Source organism: Pteropus alecto, unplaced genomic scaffold (assembly GCF_000325575.1).
Source record: "Pteropus alecto unplaced genomic scaffold, ASM32557v1 scaffold22, whole genome shotgun sequence".
NCBI lineage: Eukaryota > Metazoa > Chordata > Mammalia > Chiroptera > Pteropodidae > Pteropus > Pteropus alecto.
The window spans coordinates 1,179,120-1,199,786 of NW_006434839.1; the positions used below are offsets into that span (position 1 = coordinate 1,179,120).

At 47.0% G+C, this 20,667-nt stretch overlaps 2 protein-coding genes across 7 annotated transcripts in view; one reads left to right on the forward strand and one right to left on the reverse strand.

The window, feature by feature from the left end:
* Positions 1 to 7,215, forward strand: part of KIAA1147 (KIAA1147 ortholog) — a 59,845-nt gene extending 52,630 nt beyond the window's left edge. For 2 of the 4 annotated variants that reach the window (XM_025045911.1, XM_025045912.1), the window contains one exon: positions 1,356 to 7,215. In XM_025045911.1, the coding sequence (XP_024901679.1) occupies positions 1,356 to 1,551 (196 nt within the window). In that variant the 3' untranslated portion in view covers positions 1,552 to 7,215. The remainder of the gene's footprint in view (positions 1 to 1,355) is intronic. The other 2 variants (XM_025045913.1, XM_025045914.1) reach the window with 2 other exon arrangements.
* Positions 7,216 to 8,786: 1,571 nt separating this feature from the next.
* The window catches only part of AGK (acylglycerol kinase), a 76,544-nt gene continuing 64,663 nt past the window's right edge, over positions 8,787 to 20,667 (reverse strand). For all 3 annotated transcript variants that reach the window (XM_015588333.2, XM_025045909.1, XM_015588334.2), the window contains 5 exons: positions 19,520 to 19,667; positions 19,019 to 19,116; positions 13,033 to 13,103; positions 11,152 to 11,236; positions 8,787 to 10,172 (listed from right to left, as the gene is read on the reverse strand). In XM_015588333.2, coding sequence (XP_015443819.1) covers positions 10,038 to 10,172; positions 11,152 to 11,236; positions 13,033 to 13,103; positions 19,019 to 19,116; positions 19,520 to 19,667 — 537 coding nt within the window. In that variant the 3' untranslated portion in view covers positions 8,787 to 10,037. The remainder of the gene's footprint in view (positions 10,173 to 11,151; positions 11,237 to 13,032; positions 13,104 to 19,018; positions 19,117 to 19,519; positions 19,668 to 20,667) is intronic.

Below are 20,667 nucleotides of genomic sequence, written 5' to 3' on the forward strand. Positions count from 1 at the left end.
AATACAGGGACTTCTCAGCCATCGCTTCCTTTGAATAGAGCAGTTCCTTGCACCGAGTAATATGGGACAATCAGAACATTTGACTTCAAACCAATGAAATATCCCCCAGATCTGCTGGTCGGGGTCGGAGCCTTTATACCTCAGAGCACCGATTTCATCCCTGAGCAGCTGTAGACGTAGAGCTCAGTGACGAGAACAGAATTGCAGTGGAAACAGAAACAGTTCTCCCAGCTTCCCGTGTGGTCTTCCCACCCCGGGTCCGGGTCCGGGCCGGGGCCGGGGATGGGGATGGGGAGCGGCACCTACAATCAGAACCCTCTCTAGCTTTGCCGCCGAAAACTTCAGGCTGACGTTTCAGCTAAGGCGGAGCACTGCGATGCAGAGGAAGGGTAGCGTATCATACACGTTTACCGTTGCAACGTAGAAGAATCTGGGAATCGAGCCCAGAGCCAGCGGCCTTCAAGGTCTGACCCGTTGCACTGTATCTGAACTTCCTGGGCCCCAGAGCTGCTCGGGGCTCTGGCCGCCTTTGCCGAACCTGAGTTCCACACGAGCTGCGGGACATGGCCGCAAAAAGTCTGGACAGTCAACGACTTCTCTGAACGTGGCTCACACATTCGTGTCGCACTGTAAATCAGTGACGTTTCGATCACGCCCTGTGCATAACTTTTTAAGAAGTGGAGGAATACGGATGGCCGAGATGACGGTGAGCGACAGCTCCGTGTCTCCTGTACCCTTCACGTCCCGCGTCTGCCCCGCGCCTCCGAGCGCCACCTGTAACGTGCGGCCAGTCAGCGTCAGGTCTGCGGTGGCCGGCGGCGTGGGCAGGAGGGCCACTTCGGGGCCCTTCTTCCTGTATAAGCCGCCGCTCCAGTCACTCACCCAGGGCTTCGAAGGTGTATTTCAGCTTCTTATTTGAAGCGCCGACCTCAGAACTGTGGGATCAGGTTTTTTTTTTGTTTTTTGTTTTTTTTTAAACTTCCCCTTATGACTAAGCAGAGAGAGAGCACAGGAAACGGGACCTCTCCCCAAAGCTGCGTTTAAACCTCTAGTGACCTCGCAACAGGGAGAGACAGTCTTTTGGCCACCAAAAGTCACGTGCTCAGAGACTTTGCTGACCATGCCGTGGTGTCTTTGCTGACCTTGCTAGCCTTTTAATAACGCTTTAAACCTGGATCCTGTTTTCTTCTTTAAAAAGGTATTTGATTTTCGAGACCCTTTAAAAGTACGTTAAAGAAAACAGTGTTGTTTTGGTTCCCTGTGCGTGGACAGTTTGGTGAGCGTTTTTTTTTGTTTGTTTGTTTTGTTTTGTCTTCTCTGCTCTCCCTCTCCTGTGTCTTGTCTGGCGAATGCAGGTTTTTCCTAGAGGAAAACAACCGGATATTTCAGACTTTGTTGGAGGTGTCCGCCAGTCAAGACAAAACTCTGACGGCCGAGCATGCGCGGGGCATGGGTCTGGACCCCCAGGGAGACCGGAGCTTTCTAATGGACCTGCTGGAGGCCTATGGCATCGATGTCATGTTGGTCATTGACAACCCCTGTTGCCCGTAGAGGCAGTGAGCCCAGACCGGTGAGCTGCTCTCGTGGGGCGTTCACCCCGTGCCCCAGAGGGCTCATTTTTTATCAAGTCGACACAAAGAAATATTGTTTATACTTTCCAACGAATGTGATTTTTGCAATCTTTCTTTCTGTGCTCCCTATTGGTCAGATGAGACTTGCCGTGGTTTTGTCCTGCGTTGGCGAGACGCTAGAATGGACCACTTTCTCCCAAAGTTGCTGCCTGGTTTGGTCGTAGGTGTTATCAAAGCCGATTCTGTCATCTCCTTGTCGAGTGACTTCAGGAGACGTGGCGAAGGCCACATATCCCTAGAAGCCGAGCTCGAGCAACACTGGGGGTGGACTGTTCAGGAAATCTGTATGGTCTGTGTCCCCTGACGTATTCAAGAATGAGACAGCCGTCCGCCCAGTGTGACCTTGGATGTCCATCTGCCTGAAGGTGGCAGCTGGACCAGGTGACCGTTCAAGATTTTTATCCATTCTGGGGGTCATCTTGGGATCAGATCCCTTTTTCCCATTGATGAGGACAAATCTATGTCTTCTCCGTAGAGCAGAGACCCCAGCGTGGGGCAAAAGGAGGTTTCTGACACCAAGTATGAACTTCTCTCAGGACAGGGTGACAGGCAGAGGTCGCTCCTCAGCCAGCTGAAAACTGAAATTTTAGAACGAAGCCTTGAAACGTTCCTCCTGGCCGCTCAGGGTACTACTGTTCCTTTCTCGGGGTTCCTCCCTCTTGGGACAGGTTGGCAGATCCCGAAGGGCTAACGCCGGCCTTGGCGCTTGCAAGCAAATTCCTTTTCCAATTCAGCCTCCTTTAAAGGCTAACCGTCCTCTCAGAGTAATTTGGGAATTTTTAAAGAGTAGCATTCGTTGCCACCAAAGGCAGAGCAGGTGAGGTGCAGGATAGAGGTGTTTCGTGGGATGAGTCCTCTGGAGGCATCACTAGCAGATCAGAACAAAGATCCACTTGACTCCGTAACGTGGCGAGGATCTGAGCTGGCTGACTGAGGTCGGGGCCCGTGAACAAGACTGTGTACCAGTGTGGAGCCCTCACAGACGTCTCTTTAGCAGAGACGACATTCCTTGAGCTAAATGGTGGGAGCCAGAGACATAGCGGATTTGTTCGAGAGCAGATCTGACAGTGCCTTCCCCCAGGAACATACATGGTCGGGAACCCCGTGTGGCAGCGATGGGTTTTTGTTTGTTTGTTTGTTTGTTTGTTTGTTTTGCTTTCCTCTGGAAGGGGCCGGTCTGGGAGGTGTTGCTCCTGGTGGTCACCGCCTGTTCTCTGGCAGGGCGTTCGGTGGATGTCAGCTTTGGTGAGACAGCGATGGTTAACCACAGGAAGCCAGCTCCGTGAGTAGAGTTCTGGGGCCATCATTTAGGATTTGACTTGACTTGGGACACTAGGTTACTGGTGACAAGTGATTTCTTCCCCTTCATCCTTCCTGCTTGGCTCTGTGAATGGAACAGCCGTCAGTATACCCATGTATGTGACCAAGTTTCGGCCACGCCGATGTGCACAGCAAAGAGAAATCACTTTCAAATGGACGGATCTCACGGCTTATCTCGAAACTAGCTTTTTAGGGCTTATTGCTTTATTCAAAAATATTTTCACTATAGCTCCTTGATACAGAATTCAAGATGAAACACATTCACACGTGGAAATGCAAATAGACGTTGATTCATCAAGCTAGCGTCTTTTATGTAAATATCTAAATAAGTTTGGGCGTTGAAATGTAAACTGTACAACTAATCCGTTTTTCTCCTCTGCAGTGTGGGTTTAGCCATCATTTCAGCAGTACGTATATTTACAAAAGAAAATAATCTGTTTAGAAGCTGAGGCTTCACTGCCATTTCCTGGAAGAGCAACCTTCTCTCGTTTCCCGAGAAGCAGCCTTTCTCACTCTGGTCAAGTGACGGTCACTGTTAGTGTGTGCGGAAGGGTCAAGGTCTTCTCATTTAGAGGTGGTCGGAACAGGGCAGGAGTGAAAGGGAAGGTCAGCTTCTCTCGGAGGACATAGGCGGACCCTCTTCCGGTGGGACTGGGGAATTTGTTGGGAGAATTTTGCTCGAGTCTTTCTGTACACGGACACTTCTCTTCTGTGGTTTTAACCGCAAGCTCGGGGTGAAAATGAGGTTCGCCGTAGTGCCCTCTGCATGGTGGGTCAGGGGTTCTGGGCTCCTGTGGACTCCACGCTGTCCGAGACGGCTGTCTGTCAGTCTGGCATCTCTCTGTCAGTCTGTCCTCACGCCCATGCAGAGGGCTGGGGTCTGGGCGCCCAGGAGAGGAACGGACCTGGGAGGCAGTGCTGTGTCTTAGGCCACATGGAGCCTGGGCTTAGCCCAAAGCAGAACTTCCCTCCTCCGTCCCTGTGCTTGTTTGAAGAGGGAACCCAAGGACTCAGGCCTTCCCGACACTGCAGCAGAAAGGGACTGTGTTTGTGAGGGAACCAGGCAGAAATCCCTGCACGGTGACAGAAGCGAGAAGCCACTCAGACCTGGTTTTCTGTCACTGTTGAAATACTTTCTGAGAAATCATTTGCTTTCGTTTGGAAGATGCTGGGGAACACCCTTGAGGTCCCGCCTTCTAGGTCTGCAAGTTCCTGCGACCACCGGCCGTCTGGAGCAGGTTGCAAACCTAACCTTGGCTGAAGGGGGCCTTCTGCCTGGTCGGACCTCATGTCCACCCCTGCCCCACCCCTGCCCCAGCTGGCTTGGTCCTCAGGGATTTTCAGCCTGATCTAGTGACATGCCGTGAGCCCTTTGCTAACCTGGGAGCATTGCTGACCTGAGACACCTGAGCTGCCCTGTCATCCTGAGACCAACTTAAATTCCAGGTGGCAAGAGTCCTTGGGAGGCCCAGAATCTAGGCTTAGGGTTTGTTGATATTAAAGTGGATTTTTTTCCAAGTTTACAGGCTTGGCAGGTGGTCATATTCAATCTTTGGGACCATGGCCACTTGTCCCCTGGCTTAGGACTCTTTCTTCGGAAGGAGTCAGAAATGGCAGGGCTTATCTCCTACCAGACCCCAAATTCTGGGCTGGATCATTTGTTTGGACTGAGCTCTGGCTTTCGTCCAGCATGAATCACTCACTGCTTAGGCCTGGTGTGGACTCACCCGGTCCAGCGTCAGTGCCCCCGGGAGATTACGACTGCCGTGATTAAGGAGGCATGTGCTTCCATCTCCCTCGTCCAGTATGGCAGCTCTTCTTCCATCTGGCTGAGGGGGGGGGAGCTGAATTCATTGACCTACTGATAGAAATCATTTAGCCGAGGAATTTGCACCTGTAACTTAACCGTTTTGTTCCATGTGAAAGTCAAGGTGGGAAATGGAAATGTAGCACAGGGTGCAGATAATTCTAAATACCACACGTGAAGCTGTGGTATTCAGTGCAGCAATCTGTGATATTTTAGCTAGAAGACAAAGGTAAAGATAAATTGGATCCTAGCGGAATCACTGTTTTTCATTCCGGTGGCTACGAGGACGGACTGGCCATTCGTCTTGATACACTGACGGCCCTTCAAACACAATACAAAGATGAGATTATTCACCTTTAAGGCCTTTCTGGAACCTTTTGCAAAGGGCAGTCACGAATGAAGCTTTTAATGGTAGTGCGGCAGCTCTCCAGGAAGAGGAGGGGACCCCAGGGACCATTTTTTTTGTTGTTGTTTTTTGTTTTTAATGAAACCTCGTGGTTTAGATATGGATTGAGCTGCTGTCTCCAGTCCCCAGGCAGATCAGACTCTTAGAGGTAGAGGTGCTGCTGAGTAAGATCCTAAGACAGTGAGTGTTCTCTTGACAGTGAACTTGCCTTAGTGTGGTGACAGTTCTAAAGCAGCGAGAACGTCAGTCTGGGGACCGGCATCGGGCGTGGCCCCATCTCTCGTTAGGTTCCTTGCTCGTGGGCTGCGAATCTGAGGAAAGTCCAGCCCTCGGCTCTGTCCCCAGCACTTAGCTCCGCTGCGTGCCCAGCGGTGAGGATCCTGCAGACCCAGAGGCTGATGTCAGCAGGCCCAGGTCTGTCCCCTCATTTCAGGAAAACCCTTCTGATTCAGGTAGGGGAAAAGAAGGAGTCACAGGCTCCTTTTGCTCCCAAGTTATGGATTTTTAACATTTCATTTATGTTCCTAATATACCTCTGTTCCCAGGAGCTACTGTGCGCAGTGTGTTGTGGGAAAAGGCTAACTGTGAATTGAGTTAATGTTTTTCTATAAGAGATGGAAGTGTATTTTTATATCGGTATACTGTGTGATGAACTGAGTACGCAGAGGTTGGAATGGAAGGGAACTTCCAAACCATAATCCTGCAAGAAATGGGCAGTGTGGGATTTGGGACCAGCCAAGATCCCATAAAAGTTTCATCTTAAATGAAGCTTTTGGAGAGTGAACGAGGGGACTGTGAAACATTGAGAGCACTCTTTAGGGGATGAACTTGACAGTTCTAGGGAGGGTGGCACACAGTCCCCTTGTACGGAAGGGGGTAAATGTGACAATGCCGACCGGGCCCCGTCACTGGGAGGGCTGGGAGGCAGTTCTTGTAACTGGCACTTTAATTCACTTTTGGAGCTGGAATACAGGGGCCGTTGGATGAAACTGCATGGTCGGAAAGGAAATAAGAAATTTCTAGTGCTATAGGAATGATGGAGAATTAAAGCCTTGCTTTCATTTCTTTAGAGTTTTTTCTAGAAGCTCAGCGTAGCATGGGCTTTTAGAGGTAAATAGGACCTAAATTCAGAAAATTTAATTACTCTAGTAGAAGAGTAAGTGTGAATTACTTGTTCGCCGTAGAATGCCTGTTTAGACTAATGATCCATTTACTCTGCTTTCTAAGGACAGCCGGGAATGCGGGGGTGGAGGTAGTAGAGTATTAGAGATGACCCACAAAATGAAAAACCCAGGGGTCACTGAATGAGCTGATTGCTAATATATTTGGTAGTAGAATGACAACGTCCTCTGGGCAAATTAAACAAAGATGAAAGTATTAAAAAATTTCTGAAGGTGGCATCAGGAAGTTTGTCTGGCATGCCCACGAAGACCCTAAGGGAAGGTAGAAATCCTGGCTTTTTGAAGACAAGATCAGAGACATTAAGGGTACAGAGTAGAGAAAAACAAAATTAACTTCCTTCCTTACCCCCAGCTTGTTGGCTAAACTTTTTGTAGGTTTGGGAAATAAACCTTTCCTGAAAAAGAAATAGCTGTAGTCTTGGAAAAACAGTTGTCCTAATTTTTCTGGGTTAGGAAAAGCATAGCCCCCCCGTCGCCTTAAATGTCGAACCCCTATTTTGATTAACACCCCAGTATAAGAGTTATAGCAATAAGAGAAACTGAATCTATTTTTGTTTCAGGTCTTTACCTCCTATTATGAAATCTGTAAGACAGTTGATACATTTTACCCTGAGGACCAGTGCATCCGGGTGTGGGTGTGTCGTTCTCGCTCTCTGTCTTCAATGGTGACAGTTTTAAAGGCCTAAAGAAAGCTGGGGTTATCCTGAAGCTACGAGTAAATGTTTCTTGAACTGATTTTGTTCTGTGGTACAAGTAACATCTGTGTTTATCTTATCTGTATATATCTGACCACATTGTATGCAGAGAGGTTGATATAACTATATTTACAGAAAACAGTTTTTACTATTAAAATTCACATTTTAACATGAACACGTGTGCTACAGTCCTTCACCTAGTCCAAGAAGTGTGGTCGTAGTGGGGAGCGGGGACAGCTCCGGTGCGTGGGCTGAACGCGGCCCTCAGCCCCGGGCACGGTGGGGTGAGGAAGCCTGAGAGCCGGTGCCTGTCCCGGAGGCCGAGGTCTGGATGAGCCTTCTCCGGTGATGCAGCCAAAGCTGGCAACGACTGTGAGAGAGCCAGGACTGAGCCCCTCAATCTCGCCAGACGACAGCTAGAGAAGGACCCCCGGAGACCCAAGCCCTCTGCTTCACATCTCCGCTCATCAAAGGTGACTTTAAGACATTATACTATATTACTGCCCGTATATGTGATTGGTATATATGTGTGTACCGTCTATGTGTTTGTGCAAGTACATGCTGACATTTTTAACCTTTGGGGAAGTTATTTCGAGGCAGTATAAATTCCTGATAATGTTGGCTCTGTGTTCAAAAACCAGAGCTACCTTGCAAGCTGTGTGACCATGTCACCTGCTCCCAGGGTGGTCGTGACAACAGGCTGAGTCAGTTGCTGTGCATGCGAACCGGACGGGGGTTAAGCAAAAGGCTTTATATTTCTTTATATTTAATAGAAAACATCTACTTTTTAATGGAAATAATCTTAGCTTCTGACTGAAGTTAGTCTGACAGAAGGTTTGTACTAAAGATGGGAGCGGGGGGCGCTCGGGGTCTCCCGGATGCCTCGGCAGCCAGCTCTAGAAGGGTAAAGGGTCTCTGCATGGACGGTGCGTGGAGGGGCAGGGGGAAGAATAAGGCAATAGATAAGGAAACCATATTCTCACAGGAAATAGTTTGAATCAAGAAAAAATTTGAGCCAGGGCAAGTTTCTATTTTAAAATGAATTTTAAAATCTGGATTAACGATCCTGTAATTTTGATGGAAGGATTAGAATCGCTAAACACACACACGTGCTGGTAGCCTGTCAAGGAAGCCTGATTCTATGCTGGTCCTCTGTTCTGGATTCAGGAGATGCTAAATGCCCTTGGCTCACGTGAAACTTTTTCTCTTACAGCACAGCATCCCTTCCACAGGCTGTATGGAGCGGCTCATCCTTACTTTGCATGTTCGGACCACCTGTTATTTTTTTGGCAGTAAGCACAGCTTTTAACGCCACTCTGAAGGATAGACAGGTAAGCCTGTTTCTTGTGCTCTTCACTCGTGGGCTTTCTGCAGCTGCTTTATAATCCTTTAAAGCGTCCGTCTTCGCTCTGCCAGGAGTTCATGGGCACAGGCCTGCGTGCCAGCCTGGAACCGAGGAGCCTGTGGCCAAGGCCGGGCCAGTTCTTCCCCCTCACACTTCTGCTTCCTCTTTACAAAAGACTTGTGGCGCCTCCATGCTACTGTGCTGCACTGGCCTCTAGTGTGTAAAACCTCAGGTGCGCCAAACAAGGGAAAATCCAGTGGTATTAAAAATAAATGATGGTAATGGCTAACGAACCCTTAGAAGATCTAGTCACGCTGTTGACATATCATTATAATTTTTGAAGGCAGATCGCTGATTTTTGACATAACTAAAGGAATTTAAAGAGCAGCATGACAACAGAATTCTTTCTCATCTAGTTATTTATATGCTTATATCTATAAAGAATGGAACAAGGACTATAACTGATATTGAGCCCTATCTCATCTTAGCTCCAAATAACATTTGTGTTCTCAGATAAATGAGCTAATTAGGATAAAGAACATTCTAATAAAATTCTTTACTTTTTAATTTTCAAACATATCGATTATAACATTTATTCAGTACTGAGTTAACACTTAACTAAAAACATTTCAAGCATAAAAATAGATTACGTTATGACAGCATTCTTTGCTGAAAGTGGTATAGAAATATACATACAAGGAGAAAAATCAATTTAAAATTTTCAACTGCTAAAGAACTTATTTATTTTTGTAAATGGATGTCAAATCGTATGTATTTAAATTACACTGAATATCATGTTTAAAAGAGTGAAGTTAATAAATATCAACATTTGCAGGACAGCAGAAAGTACATACATTGGCAACTTCCCATGAAAAATTCCAGATGTCAACTTCAAAGTGTGAGGGTAAACGTGGTTTTTCACAATACTCAGGAAGTGCACGAGCGGCATGGTGGGTGGACCACTGCTTTACACGCTGTCCAGGTAAGGCTGGGGCCCTTGTGTGCTAGAGTCACCTCTGCAGGGTGGCCCTTTGAAGGAATGCACATTCCTGGGCTCCATCCTGGATTGAGAGAGTTAGGCTGGGCCCCCAGTAACTCAGTTTTCAATATGCAGCCCAGACGGTTCTCAAGCAAACCAACACTTAAGGAGAGCTCCCTTAAAAAAAGAAATACTAGTATGTTACAGGACCTCAGCCATGGCTGACGGGGGGAACATCTCACGTATGTTTTGGATTGACAGAACTGAAATGAGCCGAATCAGAACTCAGGGAGGAGCAGCACCCGTGGGGACGAGGTGGCGCAGAAGGCGGGCACTTCCCTGGAGGTCCTAGGACGGCCACCGTGGTTGCGTTTTTGGGGCGATCGCAAGGTCTAGCCCTTTTCCCTCCATTGGGTATGAGGATTTCCTTGAGCTAGCCCGAGGAAACTCAGGATGTGGGCAGCATCGACTCCTACAGGGCAAAGCATGTGCTCATGGAAAGCTGCGAGGCGGGTGGCACGGAGCACAGCTTGGGAAGAGCAGAGCTACTTGCCATGACAAGGCCCCTGGGGTGGTCTGTCAACACTGGGGACAGGTGAGGCGTTTGTTCCCTCTTGGTCCCATGGGGGGGTCTAAAGTGCAGTGTGAGCGCTCGTCTCCCGCCGCCGCCCGCTCACTGGGCCGTGCTCTGCAGCGTCTCTCTCTTCCTAGGATCACAGAAGAACTGCAGCTTCCTGGGGAGCAGCGTCACCTCCACGGGCATCGCCTCGTACTCCTCGCTGTCGATGCTGAAGGAGCCCCCTACGCCCTGCGGAGAAGGGAAGACGCAGCGGGCTCACTCCCAGGGCAGGCGGGGTCTGCCAGCACCCGAGCAGGTCGTCACAGCGCCATCCCCTCCGTGGACTCGGCCGAGTGTTCTTTTAAGTATCTCAATGCTGGTTCTAGAAACACCCAATTCTACCGTCCACGAAAAAGGCTGCACTTTATGTGGCCTCTATCTCCTACGAGTATTTTGGGATTTGAGAAGCAAGGTTATAATTTTCAAATATATATAAAGACAAGAGTCCTGCTGCATGTTAAAAGAAGGAATCGATGATAAAATGTTACATGTCCTTCTCAGCCCTCCTCTTAGAAGGACAACTCATTAGGGCCACGTGCTTGGTTTCAAGGTTCTTTTTAGGACGTGCTTAGCTTTCCACTGAGGTGTAGCAGCAGCGTTACAGACTCCACAGCGCACTGAACTCAGCAGTCGCTGTGTTGAAACTTGTGTCACTGCCTGTGTCACCCGCAGCCCTCTCTGCAGACAGCACTAGGACACGGGCTGCAGGTCTGCACAGCGACCTCTGGTCACGTTCTTTTCCTGACGGTACTAATAGAACAGGCTTACAACTTAGGTGCTAGTCCCCATTTTTTCTCACTTACATTGGTTATTCTTCTAGGTTTGGCATTTCACAATACAGAAAAATTTAGTGCTACTCTGAAAACTGCTTCCAGATCCATCATAAAAACTGAAAGTAGAATGCACTGTTACTGTTTGAAAATCCTGTGTCATAATATAGTAACTCTTTGCATAACTTAAAGCTCGGGTGACCGAGGACCACTTCACAGAACTCTGGCTTCAAACCATGAGCCGTCCTCAGGAGTCCAGCTCCGTGACTCGCAGGGGATTTGGTCATCACTTCCGTCTCCCTCAACGTGACCCGGGCCTTGGCACGGTGCTGAGCCCACGCTAGGGGCCAGAGCAAGGGCCTGGCCGCGGAGGGGAGGGCAGGCCACGCCCCGCTTACCTCAGGGAGCAGCAGAGCGCACTGGCTGGCCTGGAGACACTCGGTGCCCTCGGCGTGCAGCTCGGGGTCGTGCACCTTTTTACTTCTGTTAGTGAGAAAAAGCAGTTGGGAACCGGCGCCAGCCGCTGCTAGACGGCAAGGACAGAGCGCGTTCTTCCCGCTTCCGATGCGATTAGATATATGGCTCGTGATGCACGGGCGCCTCTGAATGGTTGTTCCGAGGATTCTTGCTTAGCGTTAGTGTTGTCTGGATTGAGGTTTAGCTGATGTAAAGAACTATGCATGAAGCTAAGACTGAGTGATTTTTAAAAATATGTATCTAATTCTTGGGCTACTAAAAACCCCAAATTTAAATTAGAATGAAATTCTTTGGGAAAAGTACTAAACTTTCCCTATTTGGTACTTTTATGCTGGAAAGGGGAACAAAAGTTGCTAGAGGGATGTACTTGAGTAAGTCAAGGCATTTGGTCCTTGTGAGTCAACTCTTGGAGAGACTATTTTTAATTTAAAGTGGACATTTCTTACATAGAGGAACAACTAGTCTTAGAAGCGCTCTGATATTAAGCATCTTTACGTTGACTACGTGCCGTGGGAGTAAAACTATGAGGCCGCCCACACACAGTCCACCAGGCGCACACACCCTTCCCGACCAGCCATGGGAAACAGAAGAAGGGCAATGGCTCGTCCGAGTAAAGTAGTCCATTCTTTTTCATTAACTGACAACTAATTCTGTAGCACGTGAAACGTCAGAGTTTTCTAAAACAACTTCACAATGTCCTATTCAGACGCCCAGAGGAAACACGTTACCTGACTTCACTTCCTGTGGAGGCCAACAGGAAACTCGCTGCCACCAGTGCTGGCAACAGTGAGGCACGTAATGGCCCCCCCCTAACTTAGGCACCGTCATCAGCTTTTCTGTTTGGGGATCTCGGTATGAGAAAGGAGACTGGCTAGAGTTGGCCCCCCGGCCAGACTCTCCAGCAGGACAATATGGCTTCTGCATGCTCTAGAGAAGAGGGGACGGGCTTGTCCCTTCTTCCTCTTACTACAGAAACAGCAAGTAAATCAAAGGCTGCAGAAGCAGCTGTTCAACATCTGAAGCTTTTGTACCAAAGGCGAAACCACCACAAACTAATGAGACATTCTGCTACCGGCGCTGATCATGAAGTCGCCATGGAGACCCAGCCTCCGCAGCGGAAATGCCTAACCCTTAAGTGGGCACTAGAGGGAGCTCCGAGACAGCACGGACCACCAGTCAGCATGGTGACAGGCCGCTCGGAAGGTCAGCGGAAGGCTTAGAACATTCTTAACCACTACAACTCTGGCTGAGGGAGGCTTAGCAGGTCACACAGGACTTGGAAGGTACTGGGTGGTGGGAAAGGGGAAGCTGGAGGGTGTCCGAGGGCCTCGCTTCAGGTTTTTCATCAACACCCTGAGGACAAGGCTTCACAATGAGACTGTTCCCAGTCTCTCACTTAAGACTCAGAAACAATCCCGAGATGAGAGGTGATTGTTATTTCATTCTGTACACAGGGAAAAGGAGGCAGTGAAGTGAGGATCTGACCAAGTCCTGAGGCCAGAGAATGTCAGAACCGGTAGTTCGGACCCCGAGGCCCACATTCTGGATGCTACGTCATGCCACACGGAATTCTCATTTCAGTTGAAAGGCAAAGATGGCTCCCACACTCTGATCTCCCCAAAAGGAACAGGGAAGGCCAAAGGAGAGAGAGGTGCAGGGCACATGCCAACCCACACGAAACGACGCTACCATTCCCCAAGCCCTTCGCTGGCTCTCCGCCTCGGACTCCATGGGCACGCGACAGAAAAGCCTGGCGATAGAAACGACTCGAGCCTCGTTTCCTGCAAACCCGGCCCACTTACCCTATAATTATGAAGTCTCCTTTGCTGACAGTGGCGGGTTCAATGCAGATGTTCATAAAGTCTTCTGTGCTCTAAAAAAGTCAGAAAGGCAAACATTAATACTCTAAAATTTACCTAATGCAGCTCGTCGTCACCCTGAAGGCCGGAGGTTCATGTTGTAGAGCTGCAGGTGATGTAGGGGGCGCTGAATTTTAGTGACTTAATCCCGAATATATTCTTGGTCCTTTGTTGGGGGGGTGTAATTTACATACCATAAAGTTCATCTCCATTGTTTGTTTCTTACTACATACAGAAGGTAAATAAAAACAAAGGATTGGAGGTCTGTCAGAACCCAGAGTGGGGGTCTGTGAAATTCTGTCACTAACAACGGTTAGTCTCTAGCATCCCCTCCCAGTCAGTCTCATCCTCACTGTAGGTCGGCATCACACCACAGCTGCCAGGTCCGCTTCCAGAGTGGAGAGCCCACCAATCTGTTTTGTAAAATGCCGTACATGCACATTTGGGATGCAGCCAGAGCTCGGAGAAGCAATCCACTTACGCCACACTAATGTCTTAAGAACTTTCTATTCCCAGCCACAAGGAGGCTCTGTGAGAACCGAGCTACGAGAAAGTGCTGTAAAAACTGGCTTGGTTCTCATCTCGCTCCCTCCAGTCTGCTCGTGGGTACCACGGAGCTGGCCCTCTGCAATCCAGTCCTGATGCTCTGCTGCTTCCAACAGAGCTGCATTTCTCTGTGGGCAGGTTCAGCCCTGCGCCCCAGAGTGACCCAGAGGCCTCTGTGGCCTGCACCAGGGATTCAAGGGCATCGCGGAAGCACAACGCAGTCGCTCAGCGCGGACCTGCAGAACACGAGGGGACGGCTCTGCTGAGCTCCCCATCCTTCAGCAGTGACTTGCAGAGCGAACTCCTCTAGGTGCCTGGGTTACATCGATGAACCAAAATCCCCCTAATTCTGCCTACAAAAGGTTACATTCTACCAGAGAGTGGAGGGGAGCAAAGCAAAAACCATAATGAAATAGTGGAGTACGTTAGAGTAGATCGGAATAGAAACAGCAAATTACGGAATGAATGCATACGGCAGAAATGGTAAGTTAGAGCATATTAGAAAAATGAGAGAAAAGAACTAGAACAAGGAGTACCAGGTGGCAATGGAGGCAGCAGTGACGTTTTTAAAGAGGGGTCCAAGTGGGCCACATAAAGAAGGTGGCCTCTGAGCAGACACCTGAAGGAGGTGAGGGAATTAGCAGTATGCATACCCAGGGCCGTGGTTCTCAGATTCTAGCCAGTATTACCCGGAGCTCAGCCTCTGACCTCATTCTCTGAGTTGCTGGTTCAGTGGATCTGGGGTGAGGCCCAAGACTTTTCGTTGCTAACACGTGCCCGAGCGGCGCTGCTATCGCTGGTCTAAGGACCCCACTTTGAGAACCACTGGTCTAGGAAGAACGAGCTACACAGAGAGAAGTGCCGGGGCAGGACCTTCAGGTGGGAGCGGGCCTGACACGTGCAAGGACAGCCGGGAGGCCAAGGTGGCTGGGGCACCGGGGAGGGAACGATGGGGAGGAAGCCACAGAAGATGGCAGCCAGAGCGGCAGAGCCCTGGAGACCGTTACAAGGGATGTGGCTGTTAGGCCGAGAGGAATGGGAGCCACTGGAAGATTCTAGGCAGAGAAATATCTCGCTTCATTTCAGTGGGATCTCTCTGGCTCCTGTGTTTAGAGGAGGAAGCAGGGAGGCCACTTAGGAACCTATCGCAATGATCCAGGTACAACCCGATGACTTGGATCGGGTAGCGGTGGAGATCTGTGAAGTGTCTGCAGTATTTAGAAGGTGAAGCCGCCAGGACTTCCTCAAAGCTGAGCAGTGAGCAGAGGAAGAGTAGCCGAGCGTGGCTCCAGGATGTTTGGCCTGAACAAATGAAAGATTAGAATTACAATCACCCACAGTGGAGGAAGACTGGATGAAGCGGGCTTCAGCAGGTGGGGGGACCAGGAGCTCAGTCTTAGACCAGCTGAGATTGAAATGTGTATCAAACATCCAGGAGGGTGAGTTAAGTACACAGACGTACATGTCTAGGATTTGTCTTTTGCAAGCAGTACAAGTACAAAAATCAATGTATTATATATACTACACTGACAGATTTAAATGAGAAAACCTTATCTCAACAGATTGTGGAAAGGTACCTGATAACTATCCATTCATGATAAAACTCTTAGCAAACCAAGAATAGGAGGGAATTTCCTGAATCTTATAAAAGGTTTCTACAAAAAGCCCTATCAAACTCAAGAATGAAGCAACGAAACTTCTCTCTCTACATCAGGAATAAGACGACGACACCTGCTATTACTCTTGCCCGACACTGTACTGAGGTCCGAGCCAGTGCAGTCAGGTAAGCTCAAGGACTCGAAGGCTGAGTATTTGAAAGGAACAGACTGAACTTACACCATTTGCAACTGACATGATTGAATCGATAGAAAATCCAAAGGAACCCAGAGAGAAAATAAGAATTTTGTTTGTTGATTCAGCAATAAAAAAATCAATTACATGTTCATCTACTAAATCAGATAGTTAAAAAATAAGAGATACTATTTACAAGAGCATTAAAATTTAAGATAACTAGACATATATCCAGGAAGACAATGAAACTATAAAATTTCATTGAAAGACATTAAAAATCTAAATACGTGAAGAGCTGTGTCACATTTATTCAATAGAAGAGTTAATATAGAAATCTCATTTCCCCTCAAACTGATCTATAGGTTCAATGTAATCCTGATCAATATAACATTTTTTATGTGGAATTTAATAAAATAAACATTCCAAGAGATTTATAGAGGTCAAAGAATTAAGAATAGCCAAGAGACTCTCTAAGAAGAAAAAAGAGACTTATTTTAAAACAAGGATTAAGAAGAGCATTTTACAAATATAGAAAAATAGAGTAACTGAATAGAGAAACTACAAACATTTCCATGTGTAGAGACAGCTGACATAGGACAGGTTTTCTGCAGAGCTGGAAGTGGGTGGCGGGGAAGGGGACATTCCAATAAATGGTGCTTGGACAACTGGCTTTCTATATGAAAAGAATATAAAAACGGAGCCTTACCTCTGTCATTCACGAAATTATAGGTGGAAATATTCTTTTTAAAATAAAAGTGGAATCATTTGATGCCAATCATTTTAACCTGGTCTTTCATTCAACAGTACACGATGAGCATCTTTCCATGTCAGTAAATAGAGGGCACGTTTTAAGTAAATGTACCCAAATGTCCTGAATCAGTCCCAATTAGCTTGTTTCATGTGCTTTGCCCTTATGAATACAGTGCACACAACTGTACAAGAGACCCTGATTTTCACACATTCCACACACCCTAAAGCCTCTTTCAGACTCTGAGTATACTTTGTTAAATGATAAATGAACATTTTATGCTATTATCTGACAGCTTCATTGTCTTTGAAATTTTTACTGCATTTGCTTTTATTTTTACAAAGAGGTGTGGAAAAAAAGAAAATGAATGTGCTGCTACCTGGGATAAGCAGCACAGCGTCATATACTTTTATAATTGGCACAAAGATAAAAAGCACTCAGCCTTCTGAATGGGGCTGATCTAGAGCCGCAATCACGGCCCCACTGAACTCAATCTGTTCATTGGCATTCGATCGTCAGAGAAAAGGACCGTGTTAAAGAACATGAACAAAATACTGGAAATACATGTTATCGGAGATTGGGTATAAAGAAATGTATAATTAGAAATCTTATCTTTTTTAAATTCCTCTAGAACAGGAATATATTTAACTTAACCTTAACATACTCACTTTCGCCAATGTTTCCAGAATTCCATTATGTAAGAAATAATGGACTGTCTACACTATGTGTTCATCTGATGATTTCTGTAGGATAGACTAGAAATATACTTAATGGGGCCAAGGGTGTGACTACATTTTAGACGGTTCACATATACAGCCAAGACGCCACTGAGAAAGGGGATTCCAACGGATAGGCCCGTCAGACGCACGCGACGGCCCACTCCCTCACCACGCCAGCACTGAGCACGGGCGTGCTTTTAATCTATGACAATTCGGTAGTTACTATTTCAATTTGCAGTTCTTTGCTGTTGGGCACTTTTTCTGCTTCCTTACCTATAAAATACAGGTAATAGTTATATCTGCCTGATAATGTAGTCATGAAGGTTATGTGAGTGTTTATATAAAAGTCTTAGGATGGTACCTAGCACGTAGTATATATTTGGTAAATATAAACTTTTTTTCGTGTTTATTTATTTTGTGAATTTCTATTCCTGCCTTTTTCCTGTTGTTTCTATATTAGTCCTTTGCCCATTTCTTATTGATTTATCCTAAGTTTGTTATAAAGGAAAGCTATTAACTCCTGGTCATTCACATTCTAATGTTTTTCTTAATTTGTCATTAAAATTTTTGTCTAGAGTTTCTTCTTTAATCATACATAGACAAATGCATCAGTATGATCTTTGCGTTAGGCGCCATGCTTAGAAAGGCCTTGTTCTCTCCAGGTTTATACTGGTAACCACCTAGATTTCACTCTGGAGCTTTAATGTTTGGTTTTTTTTTTTTTACATTTAACTTTCTAATCCAACTATGATTAATTCAGAAGTTGAAGGGAGCTATGTTATCCAAAAGTTATACAAGGCACATGAATTAGTTTTATAATTAGAAAACAACTCAATATTCTGAATATTAATATTAGAATCAAATTTCTCAGTACATTTGTCTTACTCATTCATCTCCACTCACACAATCATCACTTATGTTCAACTCCATGTGCCAGTTTTCAGACTGACCAGGTCAACTGTGAACATACTACTTTGATTTGCCTAAAACCTGATTATAGTAATTGGTCCGCAATTAAGGATAACTTTTCTATTGGCATTCTCATTAACATAAACTTCTAAGGCTTTCTCTATGCCAGGGGTCAGTAAACTTTCTGAGCAGTCAGATAGCAATTGTTTTAGACATTTGGGCCAGTCTGTCACGACAACTCAGCTCTGCCACTGCAGCACAAAAGCAGGCAGAGACAACATGTAGGGGAATGAATATGGCTGTGTTCCAATCAAACTGTACTTGTGGATATTGAACTTGAATTTTATGCACTTTTCACATGTCACAAATTTTTTTCTTCCAACCATTTAAAAAATGTAAAATCAAGTCTTTGCTTGTGGGCTATACAAACAAAAACAGGTGGCAGACCAGTTTGCCAACCCTCTGCTTTATTTCACTATTTTGTTGAGTATTACCTAGAGCAGCACTATCCAGTAGAACCTTCTGCAGTAGTGGAAATGTTTTAGATGCACACTTTCCAATATGTCAGCTACACATACCATATATACTAGTCACATATGGCAATCGAGCACTTGAAATGTGACTATTGTGATGGAAGAAATTAGTTTTAAATTTTAACTCCAACTACATTAAATTGCCACATGTGGCGAGTAGCTACCATATTGGACAGTGCATGTCAATAGACTGGACTCGAATTAACATGTAAACATAGAGATAGAGTGTGTGTGTGTGTGTGTGTGTGTGTGTACACATATACACACACACATAGTTTTTTCTTCTGGGGAACTAAATCTTTATATTTAATATAGTCACAAAAATAATGGCTGTTTACCAACAAATTTACTCAAGTTCCACAATTTTTCATTCCTGTGACAAATGGAAGCAGGCTAACTTTTCATTTCTAAAGGCCTTTTGCCCTTGGTTCTCTGAAGGCAGAAGGCTTGGTGACTACTACTAAGCAATCCCCAGAACTGGACCCAAACCCCTGAGGCTTTCAGGCCCCTCGTCACTCAGCCGCTGCTTCTCATAGCATTGTTCCTAAGGGCACGCCACATCCTCTTTTCCTCACTCTCTATCCCGCAGGGTAAAAATAAAAATAACGAATTAGTGGAAGAGCATGTCGTCTTTGCCACTTTTCCCAGATACCAAATGCTTTTCTAATAAAAAACACACTTACCGTCAGGTCAAGCTGTCTGTTCCGCGTGGTGATGGACAGTTCGATGGTGGACAGCTGCATGTCTCTCCAGACCGCCGGGCTCACCTCCTTGGAAGGGGCTGTGAGTGCATCAGATACGGGTCAGTGTCTTCCATTAACATCTGACCGCTCCGCTGCCGAGGGCGAGCTGCCCGCTGCCTGGCTCGGCCTCCTGAGCCCATCTGCTGACTCTCCACCCTCGTTTCCTTCACTTCATACTTCTGACAGGATAAAGAGCCAGGCCCGGAATGGACGCTCTGTGCCTGAAACACCTCTACCAACTCAGCCGGAGTATCGCAAAGGTCGGTGACGGGAGGAGCGAGCCACCGTGTCTCCAGCAGCACAGGGCGTTGCCATTCATGGCCAGCGTTTGTGCCGGTTCAGGCCCTGCTCTGTGGCACAGAGAAGGCTGAATTCGGTGGTCCCTGAAACGCTTCTCCTGCCCTAGGTGAGCCTCTGACACCGATTTGGGGGTCTGCTCACCGTCCTGCGGCTGCGCCCAGTAGGACGCGAGCCTCCGTAACACTCTCCTGTACAGGGAGGGCCGTGGGGGGGTTTCTTCTGCTGCGCTGGGAGGTCTCTCTGTAGGTCCCGTGTATGAGACAGAGGCTCGATGAATCTGAGGCCACTCCTTTTAAAGTGAAGAGAGAAAGACATCTGTCATGCACACGCACACAATTCCCAACTCTGGGAGTTAGTCAGCACTCTGCCTATCACTGCTAGAAAGCTCGTGATCTCTCACTGGATGGAATGATCTCTGATCTGGAGCATGGAATGCTCAAGCTTTCTTTTCCTATTAAAAGCCTATCCTGAAAACCATTAAGTCAGTTACTGAGGTCTTCATTCTCTCCCTGACACAGAGCAGAGAGATTTAAGTGAAAACCTCAATATGAACACAGAGTCATCCCACGATGAATTTATCTTTGGTATAGAGATGGCGACACAAGAAATTGATGAAATTCAATTGCATCAAATATCTTCTTCACTTCTAGAATCATATTCCACATGGAGCTCATGGTTTAGCCCAGTCTCACAACCCAGCCCAAGGCTTCTCGCTCCTGCTTCAAAGATCATCATTGTCACACTCTAGAGTTTTTGTTTTCTACTAGCTGGCACCCCTAGTCCAGTGTCATCCTGAGTCCTAACGGTGTCCACAGGAATAATTAAAACGCCCTAGCTCTCAGCCCTTGACATCACCTCTAGTTCACCACAGCCACCCATGTCCATGGCCACATCCTGGTCCTTACTGCTACCAGAGCTACTCCTTCTTGGAAATCTAAGACCCCGTGTGCTATTCTGACCACACCCCCATCCTATTCATCTGGTGATCCTTTTGTGCCCAGTGTGTCTCAGGGTGAGCTACTCCCGTTCTCAAGTTTCCGCATGGTGAATTATGAAAGAGTAACAGTGCTGACTTCTCTCGTGCCATGTCTGTCTGCTCCCCAAGCCCGGAAGGCCCAATGCACAGACCCTGCCCCCTCCTCCCTCTGACTCACACGGGTGCTGCAGCTCCATGCGGTGAGCTTACTATGGCAGTCTCTGCCCTGAAGGAGTTGTCATAAGTGGATAAATTCAATTAGGAGTATTCAGAAATCAGATTGTGAGCACATATCTAAGCTGTGTCCTTCACT